At 44.0% G+C, this 19,282-nt stretch overlaps 1 protein-coding gene across 1 annotated transcript in view; it reads right to left on the reverse strand.

The window, feature by feature from the left end:
- The window catches only part of PSMD4 (proteasome 26S subunit ubiquitin receptor, non-ATPase 4), a 31,020-nt gene extending 23,314 nt beyond the window's left edge, over positions 1–7,706 (reverse strand). The window contains exons 1-3 of the mRNA XM_086947353.1: positions 7,611–7,706; positions 1,589–1,729; positions 478–592 (exon numbers count right to left, since the gene is read on the reverse strand). Coding sequence (XP_086803479.1) covers positions 478–592; positions 1,589–1,729; positions 7,611–7,636 — 282 coding nt within the window. The 5' untranslated portion in view covers positions 7,637–7,706. The remainder of the gene's footprint in view (positions 1–477; positions 593–1,588; positions 1,730–7,610) is intronic.
- Positions 7,707–19,282: the final 11,576 nt, after the last annotated feature.

Genomic DNA, 19,282 nt, shown 5'->3' on the forward strand with positions numbered 1-19,282 from the left:
AGCAAGCGATGGAGGGCTCAATATAATGATGGGATAAAGGATAGGGAGAGGGGAGAGGGGTGAGAGGAGAGGGAGGGAGTGGGGCCTACTTAGAGAGGTGGGGAGGAGAGTGTCCCTGTTCCAGGTGATAGTCCGCATCGGATGTTGAGCTCATGATGTTTGTGCTCCTGCATTGTGCTGCAAGGGATTATTTTTATTTATTTCACTACCTGGTAAACGTGCTTGTTCTCATTACTTATCTGTTGCATTTTTTTTTACAATAAAATCATAAATTAAACGGTTTTAAAAAAATACATGTGGAAAATTTAAACCACTGGCCAATACAACACACACTCACTTTACCTAATCATGATTTTGCAAGGTCACTATGGTTCCAAATCAAGTCATGAAGTAAAAGGTGAACTATGAAAATCTGAACAGACAACAGTCAAGGTCTTGGTCATCACACAAGCCATCTAGAATAGACGAGGAACTTACATGCGCTACACGGATTCCTGTACAGAAGCAAATCCTCCCCACTGGCTGCACCGCATGGAGCTTTGAAAGAATTCGACCTGTATCTGGGGTCAGGGTGGTCAATACTTCACAATTACTGTAAGAAAATGTGGGGGGGAAAAACTCATTAAGAAAAGACTTGCATTTCTGTCAATGCCAGTATCGAAAGAGTATTTGTTGTGCTTTTCCAGCTTATAAGGGGACTAATTTCTGATTTACTTTATCTCTTTATTCTCTTATGCCTCTGTGTTCTCGGAATTTAGGGACCCCCACTGAATCATGATTGGAAACTAGGGAGTCAGCCTAAGCAATTGCAATGTATTGAACCACAAAAGAATGCACAAAAACACAGAAAGAAGCATTCATGAAACACATACACAAATGTAATTCACAGAAAATATATTTAAAACATTATTTTAAAAATGTATGGGAAGGCTAGAGCTATTCTAAATTCAATGGAGGCCAATCATCGTCCTTACTATATTCTGTCTTTGCACTGCTCCCACGAATCAATCTGAGGATAACAACTTAATTTTTTGTCTCCAATTCCTTCTCATTTACAGAACGTTACATGTTATTAATCTGTTAATATTATTTAATTTTCTAATAAGTCGCAGACTCCCTGAGTAGGCTTTGCGGACCCCAGGTTGAGAACCACTGCTCTACAACATCCACTCTCCAACAGCACACACTGTGTTGACAATTTGCTGAGGGTCATTCGTGTTGTTTCATACCTGAAATGAACAGTGTCAATTCTTTATACAGCTCTAACAAACTAGCATATCTCGGCTCTCACAAATTGCAAAGAGGATCAGACAAGTTAAACCATTAAGGAATAGTCTGATAAGGACCATCTCATGATTCACAGGCTCAAAGTAAGGCTAAGTATAAATTGTGGTGTAAACATTTGCATAAATAGCTATAGGGGCAGCAAAAACGGCCACAGCTGCGTATCTTCAGATAGAAGACAACAGTGTTGCCCTCATTTAAGCAAGTAAGCAACACAACAGAGACATGACACTGTCCAAGCAGGTTCGCCCTACTGGGTGAGCTATACAAATACACATAACATGATAACAACCAGCCTGCTTACTTTGCTAGGGTGATGAGGCCCACATTGTTCTCTGGGTTACTGCGGGTTTTCGTGTGGCATACAATGTTGACGGCATCCTGTTGGGCTTGGAGTCGTGTAGGCAGGAAGTCTCCATTCCTCATATATTCACTGTTGTCCACACTGAAACACAAAGAGAAGGTTCTGTGGAGCGATAACGGTACAGAGTTCGCAAATATTCTATTTTAGAGTCTGAAAAACCTAGCATATGTGATGGAGCAAGGATTCGCACGTAAAGCGACTTGCTCACATTCATGAACCTCGTTAACTTGTAATAGTATTAACCAATCCTGTTTGTCATTAATATCGCCCTTTTTCAGCACACGCGGGTGTCCCAGAGACGCTTGCCTATGTGTCTATTAATCCTAACAACGCTTGCATACTACAGAATGGCTGCTTCGCAGAAATCCAGTCTGCGCATGCGTCGGTCATACCCATGTGATGTGACACACTCGCAGTTTTGGAGGGATATTTCGCTCATGCGCATTGTGGCTAAAATGGCCGCTTGTCTTTTAACACGCTCTCTGCTTGCCACTGCCGCCTTGCATTTCTATCTATTTCTGCATAACTCCTAACCGCTATAGTTATTATAAAGTAGGGGGTGCAGTGTAGATTATCATGGTGTACAGTGTATTCATTTTTTCTGTGTTTCTAATTTGTTTTCGCTTAATTTTCATGTACCGCGTATCTTGGGGCCTGGGAGTGGGGAGCCTCTCCATCTTAGAAGTCTATGCGGACCCGATCACGTGACATGAGAACCGAGCCTTACATCAGTGGAACTCAGCCAGCTGGCTACCGAAGCTGAGATGCTCCTGGGAACCTGCCCCCTGACCCAGGGAGAAGAAGCTGAATTTCACCTGAAATTGTTACATTTGTTTCTTCCCACTGTGTGCTCTATTGTTCTCTTCTACACGTATGCCTGGGAACTGGAATGTAAGGGTTGGGTACTGAAATATGAATATTAAATATGGGAACCCAGAATTTTAGGTGGTGACAATGACCTAACCACCTCTCCTGACCAATCATAAGTTGGGGACCCTGTCACTTGCAACATTTGTGGGTGGTCTAGGGACCCGAAAAAGGGTATAACTAGCCTAGTTTTAGTTAGAGAAGTTGTCCGACTTGTCCGAGTAGCAGACCTGTCACCGACCCTACGAACTCTATAGGTGATTGATACAGAGAGCTGCGGAGCACTCTGTCCGAATTTTCCACAAACTCCAAGGGGTGGAAATAGTCTTAAGTGCTGGCGGAGCACTTTGCTGGGAGATTCGAGAACCCAATCGGGGTTACTGGCGGATTCCGTGCAGTGAGGGGGTAGCGCAGGCGTTGCATCCGAAGCTGCAGGTGTTGGTTGTGCCCTTTGGTGAGCCCAGTCCTGACCCAAGTCCTGAGGAGTATCCTGTCCTGATTGTCCGTGAGCTGTACCTGCTCACCTACTGGCATCTTAATCCTTGAGGGTCCTTGTCCTCGTCTTTTCCCGAAGCTGACCCGGGGCCAGGGTTAGTCCTCATTCCTGTCCTAGGTAAATATAACCTGTGGGTGTTCGTCTTTCTATCCTCTTTTCTCCTCTTTAATAAAGCCTCTAGGCCAATGATATTCTCTCTGTTATCTCTAAACGTCATATATGCAAACTGTTTATTAGTTGTGTTCCATTTTTCCCTTACCTTTAGAACATTATTGAAACTGTTTTACTTAATTCGGGTGTTCTAAATTTACTGGTGTTTATAAGTTAGGTGTGTATTAGCAGTTAGACTAAGATTAGTTTTTCCACTTATAGGTTTTAGAAATTCACTGACTAATGTGTTTTGAACTTACCTACCCTAATATAAGCCTAAATCTGAATAGCATGTTCCCTGTTACCCTTACCCAATAGAGTCCCACTCGCACCCAATGGTGCTTGCCCTCATTCATAGCTATATCATTGTTGTAATTTTGATGTTCTGATTTGCATCAGCCGTATTCTCTTGTCACTTTGAAATTTAATTACTATATAAAATCCTTAAAACCCTTCAGGTGTCTGTGGTCATTATAAAATTATCAAAGTATTATTTTGAATGTATAAAGTATTGTTTTTAGGATTGTCTTATCTCTTGTCCTCTAATAGCTCCTGATCCGTCAGGAAGAATAAGTGCCTGTGGTAAGTCAGGTACCTTGGTAATGGTGTTAAAGAAGACACATACAAAGTACTGATAGTGTTGTGTAAACTCGCCCAACTCACAAAAATATTGTCATAAACACGTCATGGGCCCAAGTGCGTGAGATCTGGTAAAACTTAGGGTCGGGCGACCTGCGCGCTCTATCATATGCTGTGCAGTCTTGGGTAAGTTGTCATCTCCTAGTGTTCTAATTATCTGCTTTTTTCTTCTTCAATCTTAGCAATGCAAGAAAAATCACTACAGGAAAAAAGGAAGCCAGCAACCACAACAGGAAAAACAAGCTATGTTCCTGCACCAAAACGGTATATGCACTACCGTTTCCAAATCCGTTATCTGCCTTGTAGGCTTACTAAAGACAGTACTCCTGTGGGGGACTCCAGATCTACTGGAGATTGATTCAATAAGGTTATGACTGCACCCTGGAGAACTTAAAGACTGACTGGTAGTAAGGTGCCCAGATACATTTAGCGAATCTTTAAGCTGTGAAATTACATACGACAGAGGATTTAAATCCACACACAACTGCACAGCTACACCTATCAAGTTTCCACCATCCTCATGCCTTTCACAAGGCACCCTGAGGTTACAGACAAGGTCTATGACAGGGTAAAGAACCATTTTCTTCTGATTAGAAGGGAAAACGCTACCTTTGCGTAAAAATGATATCACTGTCTAACCTCCTTAAAAGAACCAAGCTAAAGCTCATAGGGACTGCAGAGCCACCACCAGAGCTAACATGACTGTGCAGTGGGCCGAGACTACCCATAGACAGATGTCCATGTATCCTGCAGCTCTCAGGTTTGAACACAGTTTGCATCTCTCCAAGGTCAAGTTTAATCGTGACAAACACATCATGTTTGAGAGACAATTCAGTTCGTAGCTGCAATGGGTTCAGCTATTATTAGGGGGTGGTGACACTTGCAAAAAGCTTTGGAGACAAAGAGGGTTACGTTACATAAGAAGAGCAAATAATATCCAGGGTCATGTTAACGTGCATTTTTAATTCAAGAGTTTACAATCATAAGCAACAACGCATGAACGTGCCATAGGTTCAACGCTTCACATCACAGGACACCTTCACATTTGGAAAGAACCAAGAAGCATTATTGAGAAGAATATGCGCACTCTCTCAATAACTGCCTTGTTTACAAAATTCCAAAGGATTGAACAAGTCTCAATAGACAGAGGAAGAAACCCACTCTCAATGAAATGTATGATAATATGGAAGCCATCAATGTAAGAATCCCTACACACGGAAGCACACAGTGCAGGCACCCCTACCCTCACTCCTACAGCCAGCCACTGCCCTCCCACAGATACCCTATCCAGCCACCTTCCTGCACTCACCCCACACACACAGGTACCTACTGACACAGCATGCTTATACACACAGATGTGCTTTGCACTGCTGTATTCAGCCACATATTCCACATACTGTTCTCACACGTTGCACACTAAAGTCGTAAGATTTCTGGCTATTTGCTTGTGACAACAGAAAGGGATGCAAGATATCCAGACAGCTTCTGGCTGGTCCTGTGGGCTCACACCCTCATGCTGCACATAGTTTTCTGCCTACCCGAGGCATGGGCATAACACCCCCATTTATGTTCAAGCGTGCATGTGACGTGGTTCTCAAGGTGCAGCAGTGGCTATGCTGACTCTGCCCTGCCAATGCGTCATTAGGTTGTACTCCAAAAGCCACTGGAGGAGAGGAAAACACATTTATGAGTCAACAGAAGTGCAACAAGCACTCTTTATTGGAGCAAGCACACACTTTCTGCCCAACAAAATTGCATAGTGAAGATCAACAAGTCGGCAGAGCCAAAGACGCTCTCCTCAGTACTACTTCTTAAAGATATATTTCTGTTGATTACATGTCAAGCAACAACTGTACTAACTAGACCTAAAAGGTGAGCTCAAACATACCAGACAACACTGCAGCACCTTGCACGGCTGGTGATGCGGTCGAGAAATCCATCTACATACACCATGCTACGTACAGGCAACCGCCCAGCTCAATGGAAAAGGTCTCAGTATTTCCCAATATGAGGGTCACAGCCCACTGGTTGGTCGTGACACGATTTTTGGTCGGTTGCGGGAGTCCAAGCAATAAATAAAAAGGCCTTTAAAATCTATATGTATCTTGTCACATTAGCTGTGTTTCAAAAACAGAGTTTGTCTCTTCTGACAAACTGCAGCCTTTTTAACATGGGGGATTGGTGTTTACAAACTTCTCTCACTTTGCAGTCAGAGAAAGAAAAGTAAAGCGAATTGTGTGAAAAATCTTGCTGGGGTACAGGTGTGTAAAAGGAAAGGTTGTAGGATGTAATTTATTTTGTAACACACAACAAACTGTAAATACCTGTAAATGAACTGCACAAATTAAGCAGTTAGGAAAGCAAAAATTAAGCACATTATTCTTCATTTTGAAGTGTGATGGAAACAAAGTTTTAATAGGATCAAAACACTTTACTTGGTGGTGCACAAATAATATCTGAAAACCGATTTCCACACATAATTTGGATGCACTATAGTTTTATCAATAAAAATGTCTGTGGAAATGTAATGGCTATTTCGATGTAAAATGTGCTGCCAGTAAGTGACAGTACACTACCATATGATGCTTTAGTTACATTAAAAACTAATCGCCCGCCACATGTCCATTAAAGCTAGTTGGGTCACAAAAGTTTGTTCTAAAAATGTGGTGGTGGTTATAAAAAGTTTAGGAACCACTGCTCTACGGAACAACCATCAATACATAAAGCGCACTACAGAGATCTCAAAGGGGTTGGCCTCATGTTACTTTCACATTTACTAATTTAAACCCTTACTAAACTTGACAATTAACAACCCTTCATTAATCACATCCAACTCACAGTCTGACATTTCTGAACCATATGAAAAAAGTTCCCAGACTAAGAAAGCATAAGGATGATATTCTAAAGGCAGAGGGTGCCATACAAATGTTGGAAAAGTAGTGTAAATACATGGGTCTAAGAGTCTAAACGTCTCATGTCTGTCTGGAAAGTGCTTCACGACAGCTCATGCACCATAAACAAACTCTGCCTACATTTGTCATTTAAAACATTCATTCAGCAAGCGAAAATGTAACTTTAGAAAACTGTTTAGAAACCATATAATCAATTGAATTACTGAACCACAAAAACAACAGAAAGTGGGAAATAAAAACACTTCACATAACGCTTTTTAACAAGTTGGAATTTCATCGGGCTTTACACCAGCCCTTAGTAACTACTGAGAAATCTGATAAGGAGGACACTTTGAGGGAGGAGTGAGTCGTCATGCTACTGCTGCTGACCTCCCTTTGGGTCGCAGACTGTCAAAACTATTCACCCCATAACAGGCTGCCAGATCATCCCAAGTAAACTAAACCATTGCGATTCAAGCCCTGCATTTCCCCTTTATAAAGTACTAATGTTCTTGCAATTGCCCAACCCCGACTACAAGTCCCACAAGGCTGCGATGTACATATAAACCCAGCAGTGGAAACATGGTGTCCAAAGTACTAGCAGCGTGACCTGACTTGTTAACAATACCAGCTATGGTTTATTTTCCTCCCTCATAGACGTGCCTCTCGTACCGTGTATCTTTCACGTAAAAACCCTTTTCAAGACGGCTGCTTTGAGTTCCCAAGGCCCTGTCTCTCTCACATTCTAATATGTGGCCCATGACTCAGGCATTTTGATGAACCTGCCTTCACCAACCCGCTAACTGCGTTCTTATCGACGACCACCCAGACCCTACCCGAGGGGTGTAATTATACCTCCCAATGGAAGGAACCTAACTTCTTAGCCCCGCACACACTCCCCTTATTCCCTTTCTCTTACCAGACCATAGTACTTTCCAGCACCATCTTGGAAGATTGTTTTCTGACTGGCAGCTCCGGACACCGGCCCTAAGCGCGCCCTCTCATTGGCTCACAGGCCCGATCCAATCATGAACCTCGATACTTCACCGAGGTGCGATTTACTTCCGGCCTTCGGTGCTGCTGGGAAATGTAGTCCGAAACAGTATCCGTAACGAATGACGTTGGAAGACGTCTCTGATGATGTTTGCGTTCCTGGCCATTGTAATGGAAGCCGTGGGTTGGTGACATAAAAATCGTAATTATTTAAGGTGAACAGATTTTGACAACCAAAAAACGTCCAGAGATGCCGACTTTGGAGCTGAAGAGCCAAGTTCGCGTCTCAGCGTTGGCGCAACATCCTGTGATTCTGGGCAAATCACTCATCTCCCCGTTGCCTTCCGAATATGAATAATTAATAAGTCATTGTTTAGTGTAACTGGCCCTCCTGTAAAACGCTCCAATACCCTTGGGTTGAGTTCCTGCTTATAAACAAGCACTGAGAATGCAATAGGTCTCGCCTTTTATTAAGTTAAAGCCATTTGCTTTGCTATACAATACCATTAGCAAAGCGAATGGCTTTAACTTTATTAAAGGCGAGACCTATTGCATGGTTAATGCTTGTTTTTTAATGGGGCTCAACTTCTTGGCAGGGGGGCCGGTGTACATGCTGTGAGAAAAATGGGTGGAGAAGTGTGGCTCAATGGTTAGAGCGGCAGACCTAGATGCAGAGGTCTGGCCCGGGACCAGGGTTCAATTCCCACCTTGGCGGCTCTTGGACTCAATCTCCCCGGACCTGATAATTCTCGCCTCGGTGCTTAGTCTAATCATGCGTCCCACTCTGTGACTCTGGGCAATAGCTTGCTTAATCTCCACAATGGCCCCAGCAGCGCTTGGATGCCTGGCTTCACCTTGGGGGTGCCCAGGAGTGGACATTTCACAGGGAAAAGCCAGGAAGGGTTCCACAGCGGTATGAGTGCAGTGCTGGGACCCCGCCGCTGCTTTTGCCAGGCAGAGACCTAAAAATAAAAAGATTAGAGTCGTACTTCTATATCTGGCCAGCCAGTTTTTGCACAGACTTGTAAATATGTATGTGTATGTATATATATATATATATATATATATATATATCTCTCACTCAAAGCCCCCAAGCTTTAGAGACCGCACTCCACGAAACACTGTTCAACGAACTTTTAATTCACATGAAGGCACAACAATGACCTGCTCTTATGCTGTCCCTGACGCGTTTCAATGCTCCTGGCATCTTCTTCATAGGGCGGGCAATGTGAAGCGGAAAAACAGGAACGGACTTCTCGCCAATTTTGGTAAGGCATGCATACTCCAGTGCAATGCATGCTAGTAGCAGTAGTCCTGATTAATTCCCTTCTGGTGTGGGTCTTTTGAAAAACAATCCGTTTCTCCCTTCATAGTAGACTCCCGGTTTTAAAGTTCATTTTTTACCCGCCCTATGAAGAAGATGCCAGGAGCATTGAAACGTGTCAGGGACAGCATAAGAGCAGGTCATTGTTGTGCCTTCATGTGAATTAAAAGTTCGTTGAACAGTGTTTCGTGGAGTGCGGTCTCTAAAGCTTGGGGGCTTTGAGTGATATATATATATATATATATTCAGGGCTTTAAGTGGACTGGGTCATGTATATATATATATTCAGGGCTTTAAGTGGACTGAGTCTTACCGGTGCTGAGCACTGGCAGTTTTTTAAAGGAGGCCTCGAAACGGGTCTCTAATGGGCTCTGTTTTGTGCCCTGGCACAAGCGGTCCGTTTTTTTCCAGACTGCAGTGAAAGTGGCAACATCTATGTGCGCCTGCTCACACTGCTCACTTCTCACTAGTGGAGAAGTAACAGTATGATGTCATGCCTGGTTCGCGTTGTAGGGGAGGGGAAATCCTTTAAAGAGAGTCATTTTATTTATTTATCTTATTTATTTATTTATTTATTTATTTCCCTTCTCCTTTTGAGACTCAGGAGCAGCAACATTGTCGTGGCGTCACCAGGGCTGTAAGTTCGAAGCTTTTTCAAGATTATATACAAGCCATTGTTGCTACTTTTTTTTTTATATCTGATGCAACTAACAACCATTGACCAAGCCAATAGTCCTGACTTGTTGTAGTTATGATGTTATTTGTTGTGTCATATATCTGGATACAATGACAGAAGCAGCAAAATACCAGTAGGGTGGCACACTACGTTAAGCACAGCTTTTTAGCTTAAAGTGTTTTAAGCAACGCCCATGATTACATTGGCCATGCCCCTTTGAGAGACCCCCCCAGTTTTTTCATCCCACTTAAAGCCCTGTAATGCATACATGGGGAGAGGATGTGGTCTGATGGCTAGATTGCCAACTTTGGAGCTGGGAAATCAAGGTTCGAGCCTCGGGGTCACGTCCACATCCTGTGATTCTGGGTAAAATCACTTAATCTCTCCGTGCCTACCCAAAAAAATTAATGTGTCCTTGTGTAACGTAACCGGTGCTCATGTAAAGCGCTCCAATACCTTCGGGTCGAGTTCGAGCTATATAAATCTGCAAAAAAAAAGTATGTATATAGTACAACAAAAAATGCAGCAGCACAGCTTTTAATTGAAAGTGCTATATTGTATCACAGGGCGGCAACAATTAAAAATTTGCAAACTTTCGTGATAAGAATTTTCAATTCTATTAAGGACACAGAGGTGAGGATTATGCTTCTCTATTCTTTTCTACTTTTCACATCAGCCAAAAAACAATAAAGTTAAAACATTACATTTCCCATGATACCCTAACATATCACGTGTCCAACCTTAGAGCCACTGCCCTATATAAGCCCTTCACAATGACTCAGTGTCCTCTTTCTTTGTTCAGAAACAGTTAAGTCAGTTCGAAACCATCCAACTTGTAAAACATACTAATATGAACTCTTCACGAGCACTCGGCTTTCTCCCGGGAACCATAACACAAGACCCAACAGGGGTCAGACACGAAGATCCGACTAGCAGGAGGCAAAGAGGCCTTGCAAGAAAAACTTCCAGTCGCCAGCCCACGATCCAAACTTCGTCAAAGCAAGCTTTGTAGACTCCAGAAAATCCACTCCATGGGGATCTCACTTGCCCTCTGAATCTGAGAAACGCCACCCAGAGTCACCCTGAGTCTCACCACCCATGTCACAAATAAATGGCACTAACAACAAAAGAGTGGCAAAACAACAATCAGAATTAGATCTATTACATCAATAAATCATAAAATATCTTAAATCTGGGTAGGATAATCCTCGCCTCCGTGTCCTTTGTAGAATTGAAAATACTTGTCACGAATGTTTGCAAATTTTTAATTCTATGTAAGGCCAGAGACTCCGATTATGCTTATTTAAAGCTTAACCAAAATAACAGAAACCACATCAACAATAGGTTTATAATAGAAAGCCTGAACGTAGATTCTGTCGACCAGTCAACTGAATGAATGATATCAGCAAAGACTAGCGCCCAAAGGGAAAGACTTAGAAGACATGGCTCCCCGAGCCATATGGGCCCCAAACATGGAAACATAATTGCCAGCCTCGCTCATGAGCCAACGCACCCATCTTGCTAAGGTTGCTGGAGTCACTGGGCGAAAACGCTTCTGTAATGCTATCAACACATGCCCATTCATGTCAGTTTTAAATTCCGCTGTACTTACCTCATACGCCTGCAGACATAGTACCGGACATAGTTTGGGGTTCTCTGGAAAGGACGGATAAGAAATCGAAGATGTGTTGCATTTAGTACGCCTAGAAATGGGGAATGTAACCCCTTCCTGGGAAAATCTGCGTCCCACCAAATCTATTGCGCGAACATCCGACACTCTTTTACAAGATACCAAACAAAGTAACATTGTCAGGTTGACGGATAACTGCTTTCTCGAGAGAAATTTATTGGCCGGCCATGCCTCCAAAAATCTTAGAACAATGGATACGTCACAAAGCATCAAATACTTTGTACGCGGAGTGTGGATCATAGGGATACCCCTCAGAAGTTTGTATACAATGGGGTGTTCGCCAACTGGATTACCATCCACCATCTTGTGGGCTGCCAAAATAGCAGATCTGAAATTATTGACCATCCTATACGCCATACCCGAGGAGGCAAGTGAAGACAAAAAAATAATTATTAAAGTGAAATGTGCCCCAACGTGATTATTGTCTCATTCATGGCACCAGCCACACCATCGTCTCCATCAAGAGGTATGAAGTTTGTGTGTATTGACTGACCAGGCCTCACTAATGCCCTCAAAAGTCCTGGGATACTCCATCTGCTCCAGAAACTCGCCATGCCACTAGGGAGAGTTGCCCCAACAAAATCAGTGGATGTGGAAGGCCCCCGGATCCAGAAGAAGATTCCACCGAAATGGGAGAAGCACTGGGGAGGCTCACGACAGTTCCAGAAGTACTGGGAATCAGCATGCACTCTCCAGAGTAGTGTTATCAATACCAATTCCGCTTGTTGGCGACATACCTGTGCTAGAACTCTGGGAATCATAAAGAATGGGGAAAACACATATTCCAGATTGGCATGCCAGTCCTGGAGAAAAGCATTTGTGGCCATGGCTTCCAGATCTGGACGTCAACTGCAAAAGAATGGGATTTGATGGTGGAGACGGGATGCAAATAGATCTATCTGGAAGCTGCCCCAGAGAAGATTTACTGTGTGGAAGACTCGAGGGTGAAACCTCCGATCGCTAAAATCCCGAAGATGTCTGGACTGCCAATCCACCACCAAGGTTGCTGCCTGGGTGATACTCTTCCGCCACTGAAATCCGATGCTGCAGGCAAAAATGCCAGAACTCCTTGGTGAACTCCGCCAACAAACGGGACTTTGCCCCTCCCAGTGTGTTCACATAATGAACTGTTGAGACGTTGTCCATGCGAAGCAAAATGCAGCAGCCCGACTTCAACGGAGACAGGCTGCGAATTGCAAACGAGCCCGCTAGGAGCTCCAGACAATTGATGTGCATTGTCAGTTTGTTCTGCGACCACAGGCCCCCTGTAGAAACAGGTCCACACCAGGCTCCCTAGCCCCAGTGGCTGGCATCCGTTTCAATCACTTTCACTAGTGGGGAGCATAGTTTACAACGCAGTGTTTACACCGCAGTGCCTTTACAACGATGCCATTACAACGCAAGTCGTTACTACGACTTGCGCTAGGTGGCGCTGTTCGACAAGGAATGTTGTAATTTTATATTCCAACACCTTCCCTACTGTTTCGTGGACTGGTGTTGGAATATAAAATTATAATATTCCAAAATCCGCGCCCTCCAACGCAAGTCGTTGTAACGACTTGCGTTGTAATGCCCGCGATGTCAAGTACCGCGATCTAAAAGATCGATTTGTACTGACATACACCCTTCTCTGTGTGCCCCTTTTTGTAGAAGAGTCTGAATTTCTGAGGAAATAAAATTCTGATCTTGAAGGGAAAAAGATATCATTGAGGGAAGGTACATTTCTATTCTGTACCCCTGCACTGTCTCCAGTATCCATGCATCCTGTGAAATCGTCTGCCATACGGGAAGGAAGGACTGGATCCTGCCCCACAATACCACCTCTGAACATAGAATGATTCTCACCTGTGGTCCCTGAATCCTGGATGCTTCCTTGGTTTCCGGCATATCTACCCTTTTTGAAGTGGTTTTGATTAGAGAGTTGGGTAGAATAGAAGGTAGGGTTGTTTGAGTCCGGATAGCCCCCACGTTGATGCTGATAATAAGCTCTTTGGGGGCCTTGTTGATACCCTCGGCCGAACGAACGTACCCTAAATTGTCTGGCCCTGCCAAAAACCGGTCTGAAGGGTCTTCTTAGAGACACCTGTGCCTTTTCTATCCCGCTAAAGGTAGCAACAAATGTTGTCAATTCTTTAAGGAAAGGTTGTCCGAAGAGGAGGCCTTGGGCCAGAGGACTGGCCTCAGAAGTGGATAGTTCAGGGAGTTTTGAGTGCAATTTTAGAAGGATAGACCACCTCCTTTCGCTTGACATGGCACAGTTAGCGTTCCCTAACTGGCAGATGGCCCGTTGCGCCCATCTGATGAATTTGTCTGGATCAATCAATTGCCATAGCGGACTCTTTTGCCCGGTAACCAAGCTCCAGAATTTGTGTCAGGGGTTCAGACAGGTCAAAGAGATTGTCCTGACAGGAGTGCCAGGCCCTATCAATTCCTTTCTTTGGATCTTTAGAGAATTTTTTAAGATAGGTCATCATGGTGGGGTCTACCTCCGGGGTGTCCGCTACCTTGCCTTGGAGGTCCAGTCTGGGCAGTCTGAGTGCAATCTAGCGTGAACCTCTTTATCAAAGGCATGGCGCATGTGGTCCTGTACAAATTCAGTCACTTCTTGGCGTTGCAGCCACGCTGTAGACTTTAGGGTGAATGATTTCGGATGGCTCGAAGGTGAGCAGTTTTGGTTGTGTGTGCGTGTCCAGGTGATGCTCCTTGTGAGAGCATTAGCTGGGTCTTGGGGCGTCGTCCTGGTCCGAGCTGTGGTGAGAGGAGGACTCATCATTGTCTTGAAATGGGTCAGGGACCGCAGCTTCCGAGGGAGCGCTGTAGTCAATCTCTATAGACATGCTACTAACTAATTTGGTAAATTCTGCAGTGTCGGGCCCCTTGGGGGACTTACCCTTGGGTTTAGCCTGCAATGGAGGGGCAGGTAACCAGCCATGTTGTGCTGCATAGCCACATAGGTGGCGCTTTAGGGGTTCAATCGCCCGAACCAAGGCTCTATTGACAGAATATTGCACCCCCATGTCCAGAGCATTTACTAGCTCTGGCTCTAGGAACACCATGGGTTCCTCGTAGTAAAATTCTTCCTCATTGGAATCTTCCATCTTAAATGAGTACAGTAGCACTGTGAAGAAAGACCAAGGCCGTAAATTATAGGGTGAGTACACCCAAATCAGGAGCAATACAGGGGGAGTGGTACCAGCCCCAGGCAAGCCAAGCACAGACAACTGTCTCTGAAACGATATGTGGCGGAGAGAAGGCTTGCTACGCATACTAGGCAGAGTCTATGCACTATTATGCAACCCTGAACAGTAGGAACTGCTGGGTGTCAAGCTGGAGCTGCCTCAATGCAAAGGGTTAACTGGAGCAGTTATACGCTGCTCCCTGCGTTACACGAAGCCTCCTGAAAACTGGGAGGCAACCAAGATGGCTGCTGCACATGCTCTGTGCCACTTGTTGAGGCAATCTAGAAACAAGACAGCGCATCCACGAGACGCGTGTCCTCGCTCCCGTTTTCCCGCTCCACACTGCAAGGGACACGGGCGGGGAGCGCCCGGTCAGGAGGCAAATCCCTCCCAGAAGCATCAAAGAACACGCGCCACTCAAGGGAGATAAAAGCTGAAACTGCCCTGGCGGCGCTAAGTTAGGCAATAAATGTGTACACATTTAACAAAATGAAACGAAAAAGATAACCGACAGCGCAAAGCACAAACAACATCAAATAACGCAATGATATGAATGCATATCAAACTCCAGTCAATCACACATGGAATAATCAAAGTGTACTTAACTGGCTGCGAAGCAGCAAATAAAGAGGAGACAGAGTCATCATGATATGCTATATTAGGGTATGAAAGGGCAGGATTTTACTTCTAGAGTCGGCCTACCAAACTCCAGAATCCCGGACACAGGTCGACTAGACCTTTTTACCTGTCATAGAGTGAAGTAGGAAATCTATTTAAACAATGATTAGACAATTTCAACCAATTCCCCTTCTTCCCCCAAAGAACCACTGACTAGGAACTAAGTTCAAAGATTTATTACAAAGCCAAAAACAACTGGATGTATAAACATCTCAGCAAAAGATTCCAAAGATAAACAGGCACTAATACAAACATAATCCTACGGAAGAATCTCAGACGACTCAGAAATAATACCAAAATCAATTCAAGAATCATCAGGCTAACAAGAATTGCTATAACCTGAGTTTTAGTAAGCATTTATAAAAGGAATAAATCCAGGTTAGTCTGTCCCTACACTATCCTAAATGACATCCCTACTCAACAATATCCCATTCAGAAAAAGGTGTCAGCAGTGGTGACTCTCAAAAGAGTTCACTCACTTTCCTTCAATCTCAATCTTCTGGCTACTCCGTCCTAGCTAAGCTCTCTGCCTGACCAACCTCTCTCTCTGACTGCTCAGCCCATCTGCTCTACCTCCACCCTCGGGGTGCTGTCCCTAATACAAAACCCCACAATGCGAACGACACGCCTTCAGGTACCCCCCTCTAGAAGGTGTTGGTTTTCAGATTTTTCCATTATGGCACCTCTCCATCCTTGTCCGTTAAAACGTCCTTGGGTCCCAGGCTCTTCTTCGCTTCAAGTTGCTTCCTTGAATTCCTCGGCTACTCCTCCACGTCTGAGCCTAGCATCCTAGCCCTCATACACAATGGGCCCTTCTACTCCACTATCTACTTTGTCCTGCACCTGCAAAGGAACGCATGTGAATCGGCTCACAAATTCTAAATGTTGCAATTGACTTTAGCTGAATCAGCTTTCTCCAAAAACATTTCTACGATTTAATGTTAAGCAAGGCATTTCAATCAGGCCTACACGATTTCCATGAAATGGGCCTCTTGCACGTTTATGTGCACCAACATCCTAACGTAAGCAATACATTTACGTTCTTTAACATCAATCTTTAATGCAAAATACAATTCTCTACCTAAGCCATTCAATCGCATTTAAAAGTTACAACTGTGAGTTTAATAAGGCGAATCTAAAGGCACAATGGTGATTTATTAAACACATCTCTTATTAGTGAAATACTCCACAACAAACGGCATCCCTATGTTAAAACAGCATTATCGATTTTTAAAGCACATTACATTAGCTCTTAGTGTAACTCTAATACCATCTACATTAGTTCTCAACCCTACATTATATTTGAACACAATTAGTAAGTCCTCTATATATGTGGGTGCTGACTACTCGTGAATATGATGCACCCCTACAATTTTTAACTCTGTTCTGTGCTCTTTCAGTTCCCCCCTTTGATGACCTGTGTCATCACCATCACCACACCATCCCTAAGGTAAGAACCGAGTTAAACAGAGCCTGTCGCCACTTTCCCTCGCTTGAACATCTCCATCGCTCTCAAGCTCTGATATTGATTGTCCTGCAGTCTCTCCATTCTTTGCTCTTGCGCTCTCATCGATCTCTCCAATCTAGTTGACCTATACCACTTGTACACTCTTACCAAACCCCACAACCCAATCACACATGCCACAACTATGATGAGGGGTTTCAGTACAAATCCAAGGAAACTCCTTCCCAAGTTTGCAAACCAGTTTCCAACTTTTCCAAATCCTTTGCCAACCTTCTCCCACACGTTCTCTTGCGTCAAATCCTCAATTTCATAATGAATGGCAGTAATGTTACTTATATATTTCTCCAGATCCTTGGAATTGTCTGGAATGTACGTGCAACATTCCTGGACCTTCAAAAGTTTACAGACTCCTCCCTCTTTTGCTAGAAGGACATCTAAGACAAGACGGTTTTGTAAAACCATTGTCCTTATCGACAACATCTCACCCTCAACCAGCACTAATGACTTAGCTGTACTCATTGACAGTTCATCCACCACAGTTGCCAACCGCCGTATCTTCACGTCATTCAAAATCACCCCCAACATGGGTATCACTGCTCCAAACACATCTCCAACTATTGCACCAGCACTTTCACCTCGCTCTACTCTCGTCTGGTGTCCTCCCTCCAAAAGAGCAAAATCCTCAGTATGGTATATCTTGGGAAATATAATCGCTAGATAACACGTCCCATACCATTTCTCCGGCAATCGCACATACGCATTCCTTCCGCAGACAAAATACACAGTAGGAATCACCTGCACCAGGCCCTGCAATAAATCCTTTGTGTAATACTCCAATGTGAAAGGGTGCTCACATGTAGTATGACCCACATACACATTCTCATAATACGTCTGTGGTCTGTGAATGCACAGCTTCCCCTTCTGTACCTCATCTAGAGCTATCGGGCCATAGCTCCCTCTTGACTTGTGCTGCTTCTCCTCATCCGTCCAATCAACCTTACCTTGCCCTGAATCTCGCAACTGTTTTTGCTTTTTGTACCTGTCCTCTACTTGTTCTATGAACCTTTTCTCTGTCTCTGATAGCAAACATGTCAAATTGTGTCGGTGAGCATATGAGGTGTCTAACTCTTGTGTTGGAATGAAAAAATGTCCAAGTCGGTCCTCTGACTTATAATAATCAAACTTATTCAGGTGCTTATAAGCAGGGACATAATTCGAAAATAAATACTCAAAATGATTTCGCCCATAAAATATGCTAAGCAGCAAACTACATGAAATTCCATATGTCAATGGAAGGTGATGGTATTTAATACCCTCATCTACTGAAGCCGGCAATTGCATACACACATAACACCCTTTCGCATCCATCGCATCAATGTACTCATACAACAACTTTGCACACGCATTCTGCTTAAAATTGCCTTTGGACAGATCTGCATGTAACCTACGACTCTCTTTTAATAGCAAAGCTTTCTCAGCTCCTACTTTGACCTCTTTCTTGCTAGGAGTGGTAGGTGTCGGTGTTCCCTCAACCTCCACTGCCTGCTCATGTGGCACTAAATATGAAACTATAACTACTAAGAAAATAAAGAGTATCACTCCTCCTACAAGTGTGCCTACAATGCACTTAGCTCTACGAGTCGGGTTTCCAGCCTCCATGGTCTCAGAACAGTGTAGTTTGTTCTCAGCAACAACACAAAGTCTCTTTCTTGGCTTTTGAAAGCTCTCGAACCTCACCTGGAAGCAGAAATCCCCTTGTAGTTTTTAGTTCTTTATTTACATCAACATCAAACAACCCTAACCCTTCTCCGTCCTCTGTGGAAAGTCCCTAAATTTCTTCTTCTTCCACTCGGCTCTAGGTTAGTTCAACAGCTACTTACAAAAGTCTTTAATAAGCGATGATCACACTTGCTCCAACTACACTTAGCACGTATTCCAACAGTTCCATGCGAAGCACAATCGATTCGTGAGTTGGTATTTCTGGACCAAATGTAGGAAAAATCAGTCTATTCAGGATTAAATCACGTATCTTGCTTAGATAAGGTGGATTAGGAACAGTGAGTGTCAGTACGCCTTCGATCTCAAGTCCTGGTACCAATAGCACCACATCCAACTTAACATTTGGGTTCGTACTGGTCACTGTCACAGCACTCACCCTCCCTGATCTCAGTACACCGGGCATCTGTCACAGGGTAGGTCCACTCAGGAGTGGCGTATCTTCGATAAGGTACTCTCACCCTCCTTGATCTTCTTGGACCTCCTTGCTCTATTTCTTGTTCACCTTCTTCTTGGTCAGAATCTTCAGAAACAGGGGCAAGATCTCTTTGGGAAGCCAGTCTTAGGTTCAATCGCCTCCGCCTCTCAGGCCAACGTGTCTCTGCGCTTCTCACTCTTCTGCTTCTCGTTCGCACACCCTGCTCATCACTACTTTCAGCTTGCTCTGTGTTCGAATCACCTTCACAGCAACTTCCCCATTCATAGGTAGACTCAGAGTCGCTGTCGTCGTGATTTCCTTCAGCTCGATCAGATGAGCTACCAGCTTCTTCAGACACCCCCACAGCTTGACTTGTCCCCTCTAGTGGGTCT

Source organism: Lissotriton vulgaris, chromosome 12, assembly GCF_964263255.1.
Source record: "Lissotriton vulgaris chromosome 12, aLisVul1.2, whole genome shotgun sequence".
Taxonomy (NCBI): Eukaryota; Metazoa; Chordata; class Amphibia; order Caudata; family Salamandridae; genus Lissotriton; species Lissotriton vulgaris.